Genomic DNA, 20257 nt, shown 5'->3' with positions numbered 1-20257 from the left:
GCATTTAATTTCTCCGTATGGGTGACTGATTACTGGACAAAGCGAATGAAATGTTCTAAGAAATCTTTTTAGGCATAAGTTTGATGAAGTTTCTACAATGTTTTGCTACACTAATGGTTGCAAAACCGAATGTTATTAATTGCCCAACATTATATCCTGAATCACTGGGAAAGCTGGATTAGAACCTTAATAATGGTATTTTGTATCTATATACTGTTTATAATTTATAATGCTATTCATAAACTTAATCCATCTCACTGAATCCTACTACAACCCTGTGGTTGTAGTATAACAGCTTCAGTTATAGATGAAGAAATGGAGATTCAAAGCAATTAAGTGAGTTGTCCACAGTCACTTGGGGATTTAAGTGCTACTGCTGGAAGGAGAGTGTGGGTCTTTTGAGGCTCCATCCAGCCTCTTTCTGCAACATTATGTCTGATGCTCAGAGAAAGGATCTACTGTAGGTTCAGAGCTAGCTTTCTGGTGTTATCTGTCCTTTTCAATTATTTTGTGATGTTAATGATTAGGCTAGAGCAGCACACCCTCTGTTTATCCCGTTAGTTGAACACCTGTTCATAAAAACCACTCAATGGGGGAAAAAATAAGGTCCATATAACTGAGTATCATGGCAACAAGCAGCATGCATGGCTGGACTTTGGCATAACTTGGAGCTCTACAAAGAACCAGGTGTGTGTTATTTTATCCATTACTTAAAGTACAGTCATAAAATAAGAATGGTAGTTGGACCATAAAAAATAATAATTGATTCAAGTGTATTTGTGCAAAGAGAGAATTCCATTCTATCAAAGAGTCTTTTCTGCAAATGCACAAACAACCCGAGGAAGTTATGCCTGCTTACAATGCGCAGGTTTCAAAGGCCTATGAGCGGGTACCCTAAACATCTACCGATCATGCATGTGCCATCCCATGCAGGTCCCCAACTACTGTTCCTTACTCGGTAATTAGGGTTCAGGCAAAAATATTGTAGAACCCAGAATACATTTTCAAAAACAATAAAGCATGATGACATGTCCCCAGAATTACAAATGAACAGCCCTTTTCAGAGTCAGGCACTGGAATGAGAACATTTTCAGAAAGAAACTAATTTTTTAACATTCTAAAGTGACTGAATTGTCATAGAGAAATATGACAATTCTACTTGATTCTCAATTACCTATGTGTGGCTTATAGGGACTAAATTTTTAAAATATCAGACTGATTTCCATCATCAGCATTTAAGTTTTTGAGCATCCCTCCTTTTCTATGCAACAAACACACACGCCTCCCTAATGACTTAATTAATATAATTAATGTTCTACTAAATAAAACATAATTAGGAAGCTAAATGGGTCACACAAAAATTAATAACATACTCTAAAACATAAAAAGAATATTTGCCATTTTGACTTATTTGTGCCATTTTTCTTCTCCACAAACTCTTTAGAAATTTGATCTTTTTGTTACTTGCATCTAGGTTTAGCAGTGCAAATTTCCCTTTATGTTTAATGGTTTTCTTTAGAAATATTGAGACACCACCCCCCCAACCAATAACAGAACTCTGTCTAATTTCTTGGTGTATTAGGGAATCAGAGATTTTCAAAGAGGAGAGCTGATGATTCAATTTACTTCACAAGTCTCATGCTTCCTGTGTTATCTGGTTTGAAAAGCCCTGGCTCTGCACCATGGAAATCTCTAGTACAAGCCAGTTTTGTTCCTTTGTTTATATTTGATCATAGGACCAAACTCTGTTTGATATGTAATGGGTATTCACACTTACTAAGCATTAGCACAACTATACTAACAATACCCAAAGCAGGCAGAAGCCCAAGCATTATTCACCCTACCAGATAAATTTCTGTTCTATGTATTCAAACTGCAATAAAAATGAAAGGTCAGGAAGTTTGAAGCTATGGTATATCCTCTTATCTTTAACCACAGAGCTGCAACAAGTATGCTTTCTTAAGAGCAAAAAGCAGCCTCCTGTTCATTACTTTGGATAGGTGTATGTGGTTCTGTCCTCTAAGATCCTAGTAGACCTGCATCTTACTAACAGCAGCTCAGATGCCTAAATTCAACAGGTGCATTTTTACTCTCCCACACCTAAGTGAAAAATTTAACCTTTTACATATAATAAGGGGACCAGATATCTAGGTTTGCCTGGGACATTTCTGATGTAGGCCTGTTGTTCTGGTGTAATTATTCACAGCACCCCTTTTACAATTAAGTGTCCTCACTTAAGTGATGACAAATTATATGTCATGTTAATTTAACAGATAGGCTGAATATTAAAAAGCACCTTGGTTCAAAATATTTCATAGGCCCCTCAGTTGTTCTTTGAAGTGGAAACTAGACACAAAGTGTTCAGCAAATCAGAGACATAGGCTAAAAGAGGCCACTATACTCCCCTTGCTCAGGTCAATGACATCAGTAAACTGTTGATGAAGAATAACATGATGATTTGAAACCCAGACCATTCTGATCATCAGAATATTAAAAGAGAAATGATCTCAAAGGTCATGTGGCCCAATAGCTTCACTTTTCTGGCTGAAGAAATAATCATAACACTTCTAGAAATGTGTATGTTATTTTACAGTTTTCTAAATTGTTTCATGAGAATAATAATCTCACTGGTTCACAACTGGAGTAAATAGGCAAGGAAGGAAGTTTTTAGTCACATTTTACAGAGAAGAAAACTAAGCTGCAAATAAGTAAAAAACAAACAAACCATGGATTGGTTCAAGATGGCGGAGTAGAAGGACATGCTCTCACTCCCTCTTTTGAGAACACCGGAATCACAACTAACTACTGACAACAATCATCGACAGAAAGACACTGGAACTCACCAAAAAAGATACCCCACATGCAAAGACAAAGGAGAAGCCACAATGAGACGGTAGGAGGGGCACTATCACAGTAAAATCAAATCCCATAACTGCTGGGTGGGTGACTCACACACTGGAAAACACTTATACCACACAGGTCCACCCACTGGAGTGATGGTTCTGAGTCCCCCTCAGGCTTCCCAACCTGGGGGTCTGGCAACAGGAGGAGGAATTCCTAGAGAACCAGACTTTGAAAGCTAGCAGGATTTGATGATAGCAGGACTTTGGCAGGACTGGGGGAAACAGAGATTCCACTCTTGGAGGGCACACACAAAGCAGTGTGCACATTGGCACCCAGGGGAAGGAACAGTGACCCCATAGGAGACTGAACCAGACCTACCTGCTAGTGTTGGAGGGTCTCCTGCAGAGGCGGGGGGCAGCTGTGGCTCACCAAGGGACAAGGACACTGGCAGCAGAAGTTCTGGGAAGCACTCCTTGGCATGAGCCCTCCCAGAGTTTGCCATTAGCCCCACCAAAGAGCCCGGGTAGGCTCCAGTGTTGGGTTGCCTCAGGCCAAACAACCAACAGGGAGGGAACCCAGCACCACCCATGAGCAGACAAGCACATTAAAGTTTCACGGAGCTCTGCCCACCAGAGCAACAGCCAGCTCTATCCAGCACCAGTCCCTCCAATCAGGAAACTTCCACAAGCCTCTTAGATAGCCTCATCCACCAGAAGGCAGACAGCAAGAAGCAAGAACTACAATCCTGCAGCCTGTGGAACAAAAAACACATTCACAGAAAGATAGACAAGATGAAAAGGCAGAGGGCTATATACCAGATGATGGAACAAGATAAAACCCCACAAAAACAACTAAATGAAGTAGAGATAGGCAATCTTCCAGAAAAAGAATTCAGAATAATGATAGTGAAGATGATCCAGGACCTCGGGAAAAGAATGGAGGCAAAGATCGAGAAGATGTAAGAAATGTTTAACAAAGATCTAGAATTAAAGAACAAACAAACAGAGATGAACAATACAATAAATGAAATGAAAAATACACTAGAAGGAATCAATAGCAGAATAACTGAGGCAGAAGAATGGATAAGTGACCTGGAAGACAGAATGGTGGAATTCACTGCTGCGGAACAGAATAAATAAAAAAACAATGAAAAGAAATGAAGACAGCCTAAGAGACCTCTGGGACAACATTAAATGCAACAACATTCACATTACACTGGTCCCAGAAGGAGAAGAGAGAGAAAAAGGACCTGAGAAAATATTTGAAGAGATTATAGTCAAAAACTTCCCTAACATGGGAAAGGAAATAGCCACCCAAGTCCAGGAAGCGCAGAGAGTCCCATACAGGATAAATCCAAGGAGAAACACGCTGAGACACATAGTAAGCAAATTGGCAAAAATTAAAGACAAAGAAAAATTATTAAAAGCAGCAAGGGAAAAATGACAAATAACATACAAGGGAACTCCCATAAGGTTAACGGCTGATTTCCCAGCAGAAACTCTACAAGCCAGAAGGGAGTGGCATGATATACTTAAAGTGATGAAAGGGAACACCCTACAACCAAGATTACTCTACCCAACAAGGATCTCATTCAGATTCGAGGGAGAAATCAAAAGCTTTACAGACAAGCAAAAGCTAAGAGAGTTCAGCACCAACAAACCAGCTCTACAACAAATGCTAAAGGAACTTCTGTAAATGGGAAACACAAGAGAAGAAAAGGACCTACAAAAACAAACCCAAAACAATTAAGAAAATGGTAACAGGAACGTACATATCGATAATTATGTGAATGGATTAAATGCTCCAACCAAGAGACACAGGCTTGCTGAATGGATACAAAAACAAGACCCATATATATGCTGTCTACAAGAGACCCACTTCAGACCTAGGGACACATGCAGACTGAGAGTCAGGGGATGGAAAAAGATATTCCATGTAAATGGAAATCAAAAGAAAGCTGGAGTAGCAATGCTCATATCAGATACAATAGACTTTAAAATAAAGAAGTTTACAAGAGACAAGGAAGGACACTACGTAATGATCAAGGGATCAATCCAAGAAGAAGATATAACAATTATAAATATATATGCACCCAACATAGGAACACCTCAATACATAAGGCAACTGCTAACAGCCATAAAAGAGGAAATTGACAGTAACACAATAATAATGGCAGACATTAACATCTCACTTACACCAATGGACAGATGATCCAGACAGAAAATTAATAAGGAAACAGAAGTTTTAAATGACACAATAGACCAGATAGATTTGATTGATATTTACAGGTCATTCCATCCCAAAACAGCAGATTACACTTTCTTCTCAAGTGCGCACAGAACATTTTCCAGGATAGATCACATCTTGGGTCACAAATCAAGCCTCAGTAAATTTAAGAAAATTGAAATCATTTCAAGCAACTTTTCTGACCACAACGCTATGAGATTAGAAATCAATTACAGGGAAAATAATGTAAAAAACACAAACACATGGAGGCTAAAAAATATGTTACTAAATAACCAAGAGATCACTGAAGAAATCAAAGAGGAAATCAAAACATACCTAGAGATGAATGACAATGAAAACACGACGATCCAAAACCTATGGGATGCAGCAAAAGCAGTTCTAAAAGGGAAGTTTATGGTTATACAAGCCTACCACAAGAAACAAGAAAAATCTCAAATAAACAATCTAACATTACACCTGAACGAACTAGAGAAGGAAGAACACAGAAAACCCAAAGTTAGCAGAAGGAAAGAAATCATAAAAATCAGAGCAGAAATAAATGATATTTATGAAACGAAATCATAAAGATCAGAGCAGAAATAAAGAAATCATAAAGATCAGAGCAGAAATAAGTATATCATGCCACAAAGAAAACAATAGCAAAGGTCAATAAAACTAAAAGCTGGTTCTTTGAGAAGATAAACAAAATTGATAAACCATTAGCCAGACTCATCAAGAAAAAGAGAGAGAGGACTCAAATCAATAAAATTAGAAATGAAAAAGGAGAAGTTACAACAGACACCACAGAAATACAAAGCATCCTAAGAGACTACTACAAGCAACTCTATGTCAATAAAATGGACAAACTGGAAGAAATGGACAAATTCTTAGAAAGGTATAACCTTCCAAGACTGAACCAGGAAGAAATAGAAAATATGAACAGACCAATCACAAGTAATGAAATTGAAACTGTGATTTAAAATCTTCCAACAAGCAAAAGTCCAGGATCAGATGGCTTCACAGGTGAATTCTATGAAACATTTAGAGAAGAGCTAACACCCATCCTTCTCAAACTCTTCCAAAAAATTGCAGAGGAAGGAACACTCCCAAACTCATTCTATGAGGCCACCATCACCCTGAAAGCAAAACCAGACAAAGATACTACAATAAAAAGAAAATTACAGACCAATATCACTGATGAATATAGATGCAAAAATCCTCAACAAAATACTAGCAAACAGAATCCAACAACACATTAAAAGGATCATACACCATGATCAAGTGGGATTTATCCCAGGGATGCAAGGATTCTTCAATATATGCAAATCAATCAATGTGATACACCATATTAACAAATTGAAGGAGAAACACCATATGATAATCTCAACAGATGCAGAAAAAGCTTTTGACAAAATTCAACAGCCATTTATGATAAAAACTCTCCAGAAAGTGGGCATAGAGGGAACCTACCTCAACATAATAAAGGCCATATACGACAAACCCACAGCAAACATCATTCTCAATGGTGAAAAACTGAAAGCATTTCCTCTAAGATCAGAACAAGACAAGGATGTCCACTCTCACCACTATTATTCAACATAGTTTTGGAAGTCCTAGCCACAGCAATCAGAGAAGAAAAAGAAATAAAAGTAATACAAATTGGAAAACAAGAAGTAAACCTGTCACTGTTTGCAGAAGACATGATACTATATATAGCGAATGGTAAAGATGCCACCAGAAAACTACTAGAGCTAATCAATGAATTTGGTGAAGTTGCAGGGTACAAAATTAATGCACAGTAATCTCTTGCATTCCTATACACTAATGATGAAAAATCTGAAAGAGAAATTAAGGAAACAGTCCCATTTACCATTGCAAAAAAAAGAATAAAATACCTAGGAATAAACCTACCTAGGGAGACAAAAGACCTGTATGCAGAAAACTATAAGACACTGCTGAAAGAAATTAAAGATGATACCAACAGATGGAGAGATATACCATGTTCTTGGATTGGAAGAATCAATATTGTGAAAATGACAATACTACCCAGAGCGATCTACAGATTCAGTGCAATCCCTATCAAATTACCAATGGCATTTTTTACAGAACTAGGACAAAAAAAATCTTAAAATTTAGATGGAGACACAAAAGACCCCAAATAGCCAAAGCAGTCTTGAGGGAAAAAAACAGAGCTGGAAGAATCAGACTCCCTGACTTCAGACGATACTACAACGGTACAGTAATAAGACAGTATGGTACTGGCACAAAAACAGAAATATAGATCAATGCAACAGGATAGAAAGCCCAGAGATAAACTCATGCACCTATTGTCAACTAATCTATGACAAAGGAGGCAAGGATATACAATGGAGAAAAGACAGTCTCTTCAATAAGTGGTGCTGGGAAAACTGGACAGCTACATGTAAAAGAATGAAATTAGAACACTCCCTAACACCATACACAAAAATAAACTCAAAATGGATTAGAGACCTAAATGTAAGACCAGGCACTATAAAACTCTTAGAGGAAAACACAGGAAGTACACTCTTTGACATAAATCACAGCAAGATATTTTTTGATCCTCCTCCTTGAGTAATGGAAATAAAAACAAAAATAAACAAATGGGACCTAATGAAACTTCAAAGCTTTTGCACAGCAAAGGAAACCATAAACAAGACCAAAAGACAACCCTCAGAATGGGGGAAAATATTTTCAAATGAATCATAGGACAAAGGATTAATCTCCAAAATATATAAACAGTTCATGCAGCTCAATATTAAAATAAACAAACAACCCAATCCCAAAATGGGCCGAAGACCTAGACATTTCTCCAAAGAAGACATACAGATGGCCAAGAAGCACCTGAAAAGCTGCTCAACATCACTAATTATTAGAGACATGCAAATCAAACTACAATGAGGGATCACTTCACACCAGTTAGAATGGGCATCGTCAGAAAATCTACAAAAAACAATGGTTGGAGAGGGTGTGGAGAAAAGGGAACCCTCTTGCACTGTTGGTGGGAATGTAAATTGATACAGCCACTATGGAGAACAGTATGGAGGTTCCTTAAAAACTAAAAATAGAATTACCATATGACCCAGCAATCCCACTACTGGGCATATACCCAGAGAAAACCATAATTCAAAAAGACACATGCACCCCAATGTTCATTGCAGCACTATTTACAATAGCCAGGACATGGAAGCAACCTAAATGCCCGTCGACAGATGAGTGGATAAAGAAGTCATGGTACATATATACAATGGAATATTACTCAGCCATAAAAAGGAACGAAACTGGGTCAGTTGTAGAGACGTGGATGCATCTAGAGACTGTCATACAGAGTGAAGTAAGTCGGAAAGAGGAAAAGAAATGTCGTATTTTTTTTTTTTTTTTTGGCGGTACGCGGGCCTCTCACTGTTGTGGCTTCTCCCGTTGCGGAGCACAGGCTCCGGATGCGCAGGCTCAGCGGCCATGGCTCACGGGCCCAGATGCTCCACGGCATGTGGGATCTTCGCGGACCAGGGCACGAACCCGTGTCCCCTGCATCGGCAGGCGGACTCTCAACCACTGTGCCACCAGGGAAGCCCACAAATGTCGTATATTAACGCATATATGTGGAACTTAGAAAATGGTACAGATGAACCGGTTTGCAGAGCAGAAATTGAGACACAGGAGTAGAGAAGAAACGTATGGACACCAAGGGGGGAAAGCAGTGGGGTGGTGGTGGTGGTGGTGTGATGAATTGGGAGATTGGGATTGACATATATACACCGATGTGTATAAAATGGATGACTAAGAAGAAAAAATAAGTAAATAAAAAATAAACATAGGGCTTCCCTGGTGACACAGTGGTTGAGAGTCTGCCTGCCGATGCAGGGGACACGGGTTCGTGCCCCGGTCTGGAAAGATCCCACATGCCGCGGAGCGGCTGGGCCCGTGAGCCACGGCCGCTGAGCCTGCGCGTCTGGAGCCTGTGCTCCGCAACGGGAGAGGCCACAACAGTGAGAGGCCCACGTACCGCAAAAAATAAATAAAGTAGGCATTTACAGTTAGAAAAACAAAACAAACAAACAAACCAAAAAAAACAAAAAAAAAACTACCTCAGCCAAGGTCATGTGACTATTAAGTGGAGAAGTTAAAGTTGAAATCCAGGTCTGACTCCTTTCCCAGTGCTCTTTCCATTATTCTATACCAGTGTAGTATTTTCAATCATTAATGAGTAATTTCACTCATTAATGAGTGCAGAATAGTTCCTACATATAATTTATCTATTACAGATATACAAACATTCCCTCTGTAATTAATGCTATATACTCAAAAGAACTTTAATTCTGCTTCTCTTTCTCTTTCCACCTACAAAGAGCTCTGGCCAGCAACTAAACTGTTCTTGTCTGACAGCGCCACTTAGGGGCTGGCTCAGGAAACATGAGGCACAAAATCTTTCCTACCCTCTTCTTCCTTGTTCCTTGGGTAGAAGGATGAGGAGAAGTCCATGCAAAGTAACCTCTGGCTTTTTCTTTATCGTTCACCATTCACATCATTAATCATATCTTAGACGACCTACTTTTCACATGAATACTTCTCAGCATTCCCCTTCTTTCCTTCTTCCTCTTTCCACCTCCTTATTTCATCTATGACACACAAAAACTACAGCTCTAATTATTATGCCTTTATATCAAGATAAAGAAAAGTCATACTTCTTGAAGTGAAAAGGAAGTTCAATCAACATGCATTCAATAAGTATTCACTGAACTCCCAACAATGTGTCAGGGACTATTGTGTATACTTGGCATATATCGTAGTTGTGCTATAAACCTCTAATATTCTCAAAAGCTCCCTGAAAACCCCTTTAGTATCTGCACCAAAACCTCACCTCTCTAAGTCAAATTTTAATTATTGGGTTGGCCAATAAGTTTGTTTGGTTTTAAGTAAAAATAAAAGACCCATTTTTCATTTTCACCAAGAACTTTATTGAACAACATATTCACTAACCAAACTTTTTGGCCAACCCAATAAAACTGCTTTTTCTTAAGCATTACTTGCAAAATAAAGAAACAATTTCTTATTAAATTTCACTAGGATATTTCATCAGGATTATTTTCTACTTTTTACCAGTTATGAATACATAGCATTTCAGTTACACTCCCTTTTGTGGGTTAGCCTGGGATTCTATCTACAATTTACAGTGTTCTTTCTAAAGAAAAGATTTTCTGAATTCGTAACAATCATGTGGAGATAGACCTTTGGAAAAGCGACCTGTTTACAAGATGGCGATCTCCTCTAAGGAGATTGTGGAAATGGGATTGCTCTCTTTCATTTGCCCACTTATTTCTAAGAAGGTAGACTAAATGCTCCACTTATTTCACAGAAGAAGTCTAAGGTTTTATTATTGGCTTTCATCATTTTTCCATGTTTCCACATACAAATCTTTGGATTAGAACATGAGCTGGGTTATCAGTGAAAATAACTCAGTGTGCATGCAAAGAATTTTATATCCAGGGTTAATTAATGATTAATTCACTGCTGGAAATCAGTCACGGACACCCTCCCTTCCAATAGCTTTTCATAATATCTTGCTATTTTCTGTAAGCGGCAGTAAAAAGACTAAACCACTGATGGATTTGTCACAACAATAGTTTTAGGAGGTTCCCCAATCAAGTCAACAAAACTTTGTACATGTAGGGATTAAAACAGCAGCAATAGTCACTAAGCTCCAGCTGGTCTGGTCGAAGCCAACTCTTCTATTCCATTCTGTCAGATGCTGTAACTTTTTCTCATTTGTGTACTGTATTATTCACATAATGTCATCTTTCACTTACATCTGTACCAATTAAAGAAGAGCATGTGGGGAAAAGAAAGCCAGCCTGGCTGGTGGTGCTGGTGGTATTAACTGAAATCTCTAGCCAATCCATTTAGCTGGGTCAGAGCCACGTCTGGTCACCAAGGTTGAGAATCGTGTCACAGGGAGGGAAGCTCTGCTCCCAGACTAGCCCTGCCCCACAAGGAAGCCGGAGCAGACAGAGGACACTGCCTGACTCCTGTCCCAGGTGCACCACTCAGTTTTACTGCCCCTTTTCCACTACCACCCATCAAGGCTCTTCTGTCTACATAGCTACTTGGTACACAGAGGAAATGCAGTGTAGTAGTTAAGAACGTGGATGCAGAAGTTAGACTTTCTAATACCTTTCCAATGGGTTTTAATGCCCGCTCTGCCACTCACTTGATTTGTGATCTGGGGCAAGTTATATACATCTCCTTGGGGAAGGTATATGTTTCCATCAGTTTACACATGTGTAAAATGGAGACAATAAGCGTGCCTAACCCATAGTGTTACTGTTCCTCTAACGATTAAATGAGTTAATGTGTCTAAGACATTTAGGACTGTTCCTGGCACACAGCAATTAAAAAATATATGATGTTATTATCATAACAGGTGAGGTTTCTGTATCTGATTCAAAAGTAGGAATCAGCTCTGTGTTATTTGAGGCAGTGAGGACCAAAGGGTATTAGGAGGCAAGAACGTTATTTTTCCCAATGTTATGTTTTGGTTTTGAACATGGCAGTTCCTGGTTGTTGAAAACACAGAGCACCGTCTTCCAAACTTTTGTCCTAAATCAAGTCATGCCAGATGCCACTGGTTACATTCAGTTCAACAGTCATACAATGAGCACCTATTAAGTGGTGGAACTCTTAATGAATGCTGGAGAGATGGAAACGTATAAGAGATGACACATCTACCACAGGAGAGCACATGATTTGGTAGGGAAGACAAGCCATGAACAAATTATTTCAGAACAATTAGGTCATTATTCTCATAGGCCAAGATGGCCTCAAAAAATCTACTCACCAATTCATAGAATAATTGTTCCTGCTTATTATTAACTTCCTCACTACTCATCTTCTGTCCTAGTGATGCTTCCTCAGTAGTAGATGAGAGGAAAGAATAAGTTAGGGAGTGGTGGTGAGGAGTGAGCAAAGAAACAAATATTTTAGTGAAAATGTCAACAACTAAGTTCAAATCAACGTACAATGTGTAGAATTTTGCTAATGAGAAAACCTGCCACCCCCATGTGTTAGGCTTGAGAAGCTCCATCCAGAGACACATCTTTCAATGAAGCAGCATTTGATTCTTTAAAAAAAGGTTCTGATTTCAACCATTGTATGTTACTGTTCCAGAAAGAGTGAAACTTACAAACGATTCTTACCAGTTTGCCACCCAGAAGACCTGCCCTACTGAACTCCTTGCTCATGGTCATTTAAAGAACAATAGTATCAGTATCTTCCACAAGCAAGCACTTTACAGTTTAGAAACGCTTTCCCTACAATGATATCAGATGAACTTTACAACAGAGCTGTGAGCTAGACTCAGGTGTGTATTATTATACCCCTCTTCGCATGAAAGAAATGGAGGCTCAGCAAAGTGATATTTCAAAGGATTAGTATTCAGGATTTCTAATTATTTGACCTTTTCACTACGTTAACTCAAATTTCATCTTACTCTTAATTCTGCTGGGTTTCCTGAAACCGAGGGGCTTTTAAGCCAAGAGGAAAGCAAGTCTAAAGGGGAGGACCTGGAAAGTACGAAGCTGAATTGGCAATTACACAGAGCACATATAAAAGCACATGTCAGATATGCAAAACTTAAAAGAAGGCAGCACTTCATATTTTTAAGCCTTGACTTAACTACTAAGAGATATGCAACCTCTGAGCAGGGCTGAAACACTGAAAACCAAATCTGATGACACCTGTGCCTGACAAAACTTGGGGAATGAGACGTACTTGGGATGGTATGGTCACTGGCGACCAGTTGGAATGGCATGAATTCAAGCACTAGTTGGCATCTCAGCCTTCCTGCCCCATGGAGTCAAGTGCAGCATGTTCTGGGAGAACAGCGTGCTTGTCATTGTGAGATGGCGGGTGGTTCTGTGTGTGCCCGTAGCTGTTACACTGGGTCAAAAGTTAGGAGCTCAGATCTTACCAAACTTGAACAAATTTCCCCAGTGTATCTGCACCTCAAAATGTGGAGTCAGAACAAAACTTGAAAGGGGCGATCCCTTTCTCTCTGTTGCCTTGGTGTCAAGTAGATACTAGGGCTTTCCCAGGAGATGTGAGGAGGTCTGCAAGAGTGCTGGGCTGTGGCATCCGCTAAGGGAATGAGGCTGGAGACCCCACAGTTGGTCAGCAATGGCCTGGCTGCCCCAGCCCCAGTTATTCACTAAACTGACAGACTATGACTAAAATTAGAGCTCAAAGATCCAAGTAGGGGATTCAGTGATATCTTAGAATTTCTGACATCAAGAGAGTATAAGGAGACTACATTTTGGAAGTAGGCATCAATCTTGATGCTCATGACATCAAGAGCTGCCTTTACAGCTGTGGCCAGAATCAAAGAATTCAGAGTCTTTCTTTGATGCTGTAGGTAAGTTAGTTAACCTTTCTCCACCACAAAACAGGACTAATTCCATTCTGATTTCTAAGAGAGGACTGAGAGTGAAACTGGAAGAACGAATGGCGACCTGCTTTTGAACTAGAACTCAGCAACCCCATGATCATGGTATTGCCGTTCAAACACTGAGCACATTATTTGATTTCATATGTTTATATCCTATTTTAAGCCCACAGCCAAATAATCTCTCTCTTTTACACTTCCTATCTATCCCTACATCCTTTCTTCTTCCTTATTCAGTCATTTTAAATCCATCTCTGTGGTTTGCATCTGGAGACTTTGATTTTTGCTTTAAGGGCGGGGGACAATAAATTGATATGGTTACGCAGTTTTTAAGTGCAGAGTCAAGTCCTGATCCCAGGAGATCTGTAGAAGGGAAGATAGTAACATCTTTAGCATTATACAGACAAAAGATCTGCTGTAATTCGTTTTCCATATATCTTCCGTATGGCTCTTGGTGACCAGTGGAGATAACAAGCTAGCCTGGAGACAGAGTCTAAACCCTCCAAAAACACCTCAAATCTCCTTCTGGGCTGGAACAGGAAATACGTTTTTAGAGTAAATAGTAAACATGTGGAACCTTTTAGCCTCAAGAAGTTAATCAGGATGGAAACATAAATAGCTTCAAGTAGCTTTAAATATTATTCATGGACAAAAAGAATACATAACAATTTTGGGAAAAAATTCAGAAGTTTGACAATCCAAGCGTTGATGAGAATGTAGAGAGAGCAAAGGAAATGCTATATACTGCTGATAGGAGTACAGTTTTGTTCAACAATTTTGGAAAAGAAGTTGGTATAATGTTGTAAAGCTACTAGTCACATACGTTATGACCAGTTCCACTCCTAGAGAAGCCTTCCTAGATGTGCTTCAGAGGATATATACAAAAATGTTCAGAGAAAATTGTTCATAATAGCAAAACACTGGAAACAACCCAAATATCCACCAACAGGAAAAGACATAAATACATTGCAGTATATTCACTAAATGGAAATAGCACAGAATATGAATGAAGTTCTCTGCATGCTGAGATATGAATGAATCTTGGAAACATGTTGATGAACAAAGCAATAACAAAAGAATTACATATAGTATGATGTTTTTATGTATCTAAAAAATACAAAAACTAAAAGAAAAGGTCTTTTAGGAATCCATACATATGTGATGGAACTAATCTAAAAAAGGAATAATTTTTTAAGAAAAAAATTTTAATTTCTAATTTCAGGGTAGTAAATGTGAAAAAACAGAACAATAAAAGAAGAAAAATTTTAGGTCATCTGTAGTCTCACTGTGTAGATATAAACACTGTTAATATTTTGTTGTATTTTTTCCTCCAGTTTTTTTAATATGTAAAACTGGAATCAACAGACCATTAAAAAATGTTTTTTCCTATTTAAATTTGGAATCTTGTTTCTCTGAAGACAGCGATGATACTATGTGTATATGGTGCATTCATAATCTAATGTTCAGTTTTAAGTTGTATTATATAAATTGTCTATATAAACCATAACTTAAACTTTAGCATTACCCTCACTGGAAAATTTAAGAATTTAGAGGATAATCATTTGTCAAGGTTGACAAATCTCTTCCACTGTAATTTCTGGCTTCTAAATCAATTATGAAAATTCGTATGACAAGGTGGAAGGAATTCTTCTTTTGATGACCTGCTTTCTTAAACTCTGATCTCGACAAAAGAATGGGTTTTTCTGAAAAAAAAATTTAAAGAGTTTTCTATTATTTCTGAATTTTTGAAAGCGTGGGGCAATTTCTCTTAATAATTCATAATTTTAAAGACAATTTCCACATTCCTGACCATATATACAAAAGGTAAATAGCATAACGTCTAAATTTCCTCTCCAATGTATATTTTTAAAAGCTTATTCTTTTAAAACTACCTCAACATACTGTCTACTCAAGCGTTGAGACGATATACAGCATCAGAGTTAGAAGATACTTTAAAGCATCTTAACGGTATAAGGTATAAGAAGCTCTAAACATTTACAGTTGATTTTAATGATTAAGTTGCAAACTCTTGTGAGAGCTGAGATACTTTTTGTGTCTCTCCCATGCTGGATTCCTACAATGTGGTTTTGGTTCAGGAGGTCAGCAGTGTGCCTGCACATTTCTGCAGGTGATTCTGAGGCCCAGCCAGGCATGAGAACTATCCTAAGCTTAAGGATATTAACCACCAGGTTCATAAGTAAAGAACAAACAAAAACAAAAAAATCCTTTCTTTGAAAACCAGCCTTGTTGTTAACCCGGGGAAGCAGATCGATATTCCACTCCCATTTGTCAATTTCTGAGAAACACTGACAGCTTGCGTGTTCCCCCCTTAAACCCCATCCAGAGTAGTTCAGTGAGTGACAAGTGAGGAAACTCTATCCACTTCTGAAGACCCACCACTTCTCTCGGGGAAATGGTGGTATATTATTTTTCTCACTTAAGAAAACACAGAATACTTCAAGAGCCCACTGCTTCCAGAAAGTCCACCGTGAGCATAAAGGAGATTCAGGCTAAAGTAAATTGGGAGACAACACTAAAAAATGATCCATCTGCTTTCTTTGCTTTTGGTCAGCTCACCATGGGATTGTTTATGAGGAGTATCTGCCACTGATAATCTTCTTCTCTCGGTTTAGAATTAGCGGCATTACGAAGAGGTCAGAATGGCTGGGTTGGGGAGGAGAAGATGGTAAATGTGACCCTAAAGAGAGTTCTGCAGGTTCCAGTTTGTAGCACTCTCCATGAGCTGGTTCATATAGGTAGATACTTTTAAAATAAATGACTACAGGATTAGGGGACAAAGGTAAAGCTGTCTTATTGGCACACATTGTCTACCCAGGCATTGGAATTTAGAAAAAAGCCAGCAGTTTTCATCTAATCTCTTGAAAAGGTTTATGCATTGTCTTCCCCCAATCACAAAAGAAAACACAACCACAGGACAAATTACTCTTTGAATGTTTCATATGAATAACTACAGCAACAATAGAACTTGTGCTCAGATTAAAGTTTAAGCAGCTTTAAAATATTTCTAGTTCTTTTCATCTGACATTGTTTAGACTACCTTCAGAGATACTTTTCAACAGTTTCCTTACTGGAAAGAGTTGAGAAGTTTTATAAGGCCAAGGTTACTAGGGTGATTTGATTTATAAGTTTCCTTTGAAAGAAAGAGAGGGAGGGAAGAAATGGAGAAGCAGCAGCAAACACATGTCAACCAAAGAGGGCTGAAATAACAGAGACTGAGTTTTGTGGAGAAATGACAGGCAGATATCTCTATCGTGGTTAGATCTTCCATCCTCATTTCTAGAAGTCAAGTTTGTTTGTTTAGTGTACCTTAGAGAAGTAGGTACTTTCAAATTGTCCTTCCACAAGTATCCTTAGCAGCCAACCAAGTCCAATGGCCCTCAGCCAACTAACCCAAGGAGTACTTTAAAGTCAAGTGGACCTATCCATGAAATCTCGTACAAAGTCCTGTTAACGGAGAGCCGCAAAAATGTAAGAGAAGATGCACCTGATTAAATGTAAGAACATGAGTCACCCATGGATTATATAATAGCAATTAAAAAACCAAAAGAGGGAAAGAAGTACATGTAGAACAGTCCTTGAATCTGAGTCCAGTTTAGAAATCTGTACCTTTGATGAACACTTCTGAAGGACTGGGGAGTCTACAAAGCAGCAGCAAAAATTTTCCTGGAAGAGCCAGCATAACTGTGTAACTGGAATTAGACGGAACCTTTCTAGGGCAAGGAATTAAATCAGAGGCAGCAGTTTCCCCTCTCCTCTGTTTTTTCAGGCAAAATGTGCAGTGGTGGGTGGTTCCAGTGGGCAGCTTTGGCTGGAATTGGTGTCCTACGAGGGCAGTCAAAGCCCATTCAAAACTGCAACAAGCCCCTGCCTGCATTTACACGGTTGCCCTCCTGATTTTTTTCTGCCAAACTAAAGACAGAATGGCCCGCTGAGAAGGGTCTAGAAGAGCACAGGACTGAAACTGAAGCCAAGGCTTTCCATTCTAGGTTGCTGGTCACCAAGGTTCTTTCCAGCTCTGAAGTTCTGTGTCAGAGAAAGGGGGAGATGGTGCCAACAGGAGAAGAGGCATTTACCACCTGGCTTGACCCCGTCCTTCCTCAGCACTGTGACAGGAATCACTGGGACAGATTAAGCGGGGGAGCACAGAACTCCCTAAAATCATGAAGATTTCACTATGACCTGATAACTGGCTTAAGCCCAGAATCCCTCACAGTAGAATGGCTTCTTGTCTCACCTGAGAAGCCTCTTCAGGTGACCAAGAGGAGAGGGAAAGACATTTATTCAGGGAGCCCAGGATGCAAGTCCTTGTTGAGAAGGTTGTCACAGCATCAGGGACATTATGCAGGCAGATCAGTGGAGTATGGCTCATCCCCAGGCACAGACCACAGCAAAACCTACTCAGGATTGTGCTGGACGATCGTGCAATTGTTTGTTAAAACAACAAACCAACGGGATTCCCACACTTGTGCTTGTCTTTTACTGTCAGCAATGGCAAGTGCTGACCTGTCTGTCTCAAGTGCTCAGCCAGGAACTTGAAGATAGAGTCTAACTTCTATAGTTAGAAGTTAGAGTCTAACTTCCTATACCTCAATACATCTAAGATTGGGGGGAGGGGAGGGGTGCACATCTGCCGTTTTTTGGTCCCATTTCAGAGGCTACTTAGGTATAAGAGATGTAGCAGGAAGTCATGTTGCCCCCGATCTGCTAGAGTAACGTTTGGCTCTAAAGTAAGGAAATACAAGAGACCTTGAAGCTGGTAACCGACCAATTCTCTTGACTTTACAGTTAATTTTAACACAATTAGAGGGGATGTCTGATTTCAAAGACAGCTGCTGTAGATCCTCCTCAGTTGGGTTTTGGCTCTATCCTGGAAGGCCTCATCTAGGGAGGAACATAGCGCAGTGGACTCTGGTGGACCCTGTGGAACAATGTCCAGGCCACGCTGGGAAGTGAACAGCCGGGTTGACTGGAGGCCTCTGACTCATGGCTTTAGTTAGAAAAATCGGGGGTGAAGGGAAGGAGAAGGAGGTCGCAGATCGTAGAGTGACTCACACAAGCCCTCAGGTGGAACTTTCTCCTTACGCTGTTCCCGGCCTTAGGAACTGCAGGGGTAAATCACTGCGGACCTACCTTCACCTCTGTAAAAGGAAGAGATTAAAAGCGCCCCCCGAGTTCCCCAACTTTGAGAAGTAACTTCTGTCCTGTGGGTCATTTCCCTGAAGGAGGTGTAGGGGTGTGCAGCCCTCCCGGGCGAGGGCTGCAAAGTGCTAAACTACTCTAGAGGCGGCAGGGCGCGCACGGGTGAGGCGGCCCCGCCGCGGACTCGGGGCAGCCCAGCCACGCCATCTGTCAGGACTGTGCCCAGGGCAGCTCCTTCTCCCGGGAGGAAGCTTTGAAGACGGCTTTTCAAAATCACCGCCGCGCTTCCTCCACTCCTTCCTTAAAGGCTCACGGCCGGGAGGGCGCGGCGTCAGCTTCTTCCCACCACCCCAGACCACTGACCCCGGGGAAGCTTGTAAAAATTCGGGGCAGGAGCGCAGCCCAAGGACGCGCAGCTCAGCGGCGGGACCCCTAGGTGCGCGCCCCTGGAAGGAGCCCGGGCAGGCTCCCGCAGCAGCCTGCAGCGCCGGGGACCCGTGCGCCGTGCGACCCTGGGCGGGGACAGCCCCGGGGGCTGAAGGTGCCCGGCAGCGCTCCGGATCGCCGTTCCTCCCTGCGTCCCGCCCGCCCGGGGCCTCGCTCACCCCGCCGCTTCTCCCTCTCCCGCAGCCGTGTCGGGACCATGTCTGCGGAGACCGCGAGCGGCCCCACTGAGGACCAGGTGGAGATCCTGGAGTACAACTTCAACAAGGTCAACAAGCACCCGGACCCCACCACGCTGTGCCTGATCGCGGCCGAGGCCGGCCTTTCCGAGGAGGAGACCCAGGTAAGCCCCCGCGCGCGCCCGACTCCTGCCCGCGGGGACCCGCCGCGCCCACCCTCGCCTGGGAGATCTCGAGAAGGTTGGGGGTCGCCCTTGCCCTCGGCTCCCGCTTGGCCTCCTTCCCCCGGCTCTTTCGTCGCTTCTGCCCGTACCCCGGGAGCCCAGACCTGTATCGCTCCCACAGCAGCATCCCAGCTCCCCGGCTCCACGGGCGCCAGGTCTGTCCCTCCACCCCAGCCCGGTGGCTCCCGCGGGAGCTGCTTAGAAGCCCCACGCCCACCCTCCCTTCTCCTTGCTTTTCCACTCTCCCCTACAGCACGGGATAAACGCTCTCTCCTCCCTCTGGGCTGGGAGCAGCGTCCCTTGGCCCACTTTTGTCTCGCTTTCCCGGGTTTATTTTCTCCTCTGGGCTGGAAGCGAAACCTTTAGGAGAGGTGCAGTGTGCGCCCTCTGAGCCCAGCGCCCTCAAATCTATTCTCAGAGGGAGTGTCAGAGCTGGAAGAGATCTTAGTGATCAGCTATAAATTCAGTGCTCAGGTCTGGTAAACGAGGAAACTGAGGTTTAGAGGGAGAGACTTGCCGTGATGGCACAGGTCGTTAAGCATGCTCTTTGCATCACATCGCGCTGCAGCTTCCGGTTAGCTGCAGAGCTAAAATTGCACGGAGCCAGGGAGATTTGGTTCCTGTTTTTAAAAATTCCACGGCTCTAAGGTTTAGGGTCCTTTTCTGGAGTTTTCTGAGAAGGTAGACATCTGACATTACAACTGAAGGAACAGGAAAAAGATGTC

At 41.2% G+C, this 20257-nt stretch overlaps 1 protein-coding gene and 1 long non-coding RNA gene across 18 annotated transcripts in view; one reads left to right on the top strand and one right to left on the bottom strand.

Annotated features, from left to right (window-relative positions):
- Positions 1 to 20257, bottom strand: part of LOC137223755 (uncharacterized) — a 241897-nt gene that overhangs the window by 175348 nt on the left and 46292 nt on the right. The gene's annotated exons all lie outside the window — the stretch shown is intronic.
- HOPX (HOP homeobox) overlaps positions 18854 to 20257 on the top strand; it is a 66337-nt gene continuing 64933 nt past the window's right edge. The window contains exon 1 of one of the 2 annotated variants that reach the window (XM_067736130.1): positions 18854 to 19472. In XM_067736130.1, the coding sequence (XP_067592231.1) occupies positions 19329 to 19472 (144 nt within the window). In that variant the 5' untranslated portion in view covers positions 18854 to 19328. The remainder of the gene's footprint in view (positions 19473 to 20257) is intronic. The other variant, XM_067736131.1, reaches the window with a different exon arrangement.

This window comes from Pseudorca crassidens, chromosome 4 (genome assembly GCF_039906515.1).
Source record: "Pseudorca crassidens isolate mPseCra1 chromosome 4, mPseCra1.hap1, whole genome shotgun sequence".
NCBI lineage: Eukaryota > Metazoa > Chordata > Mammalia > Artiodactyla > Delphinidae > Pseudorca > Pseudorca crassidens.
Note: the sequence above shows the minus strand (reverse complement) of the source record. Positions and strands in the feature narration are given on the sequence as shown.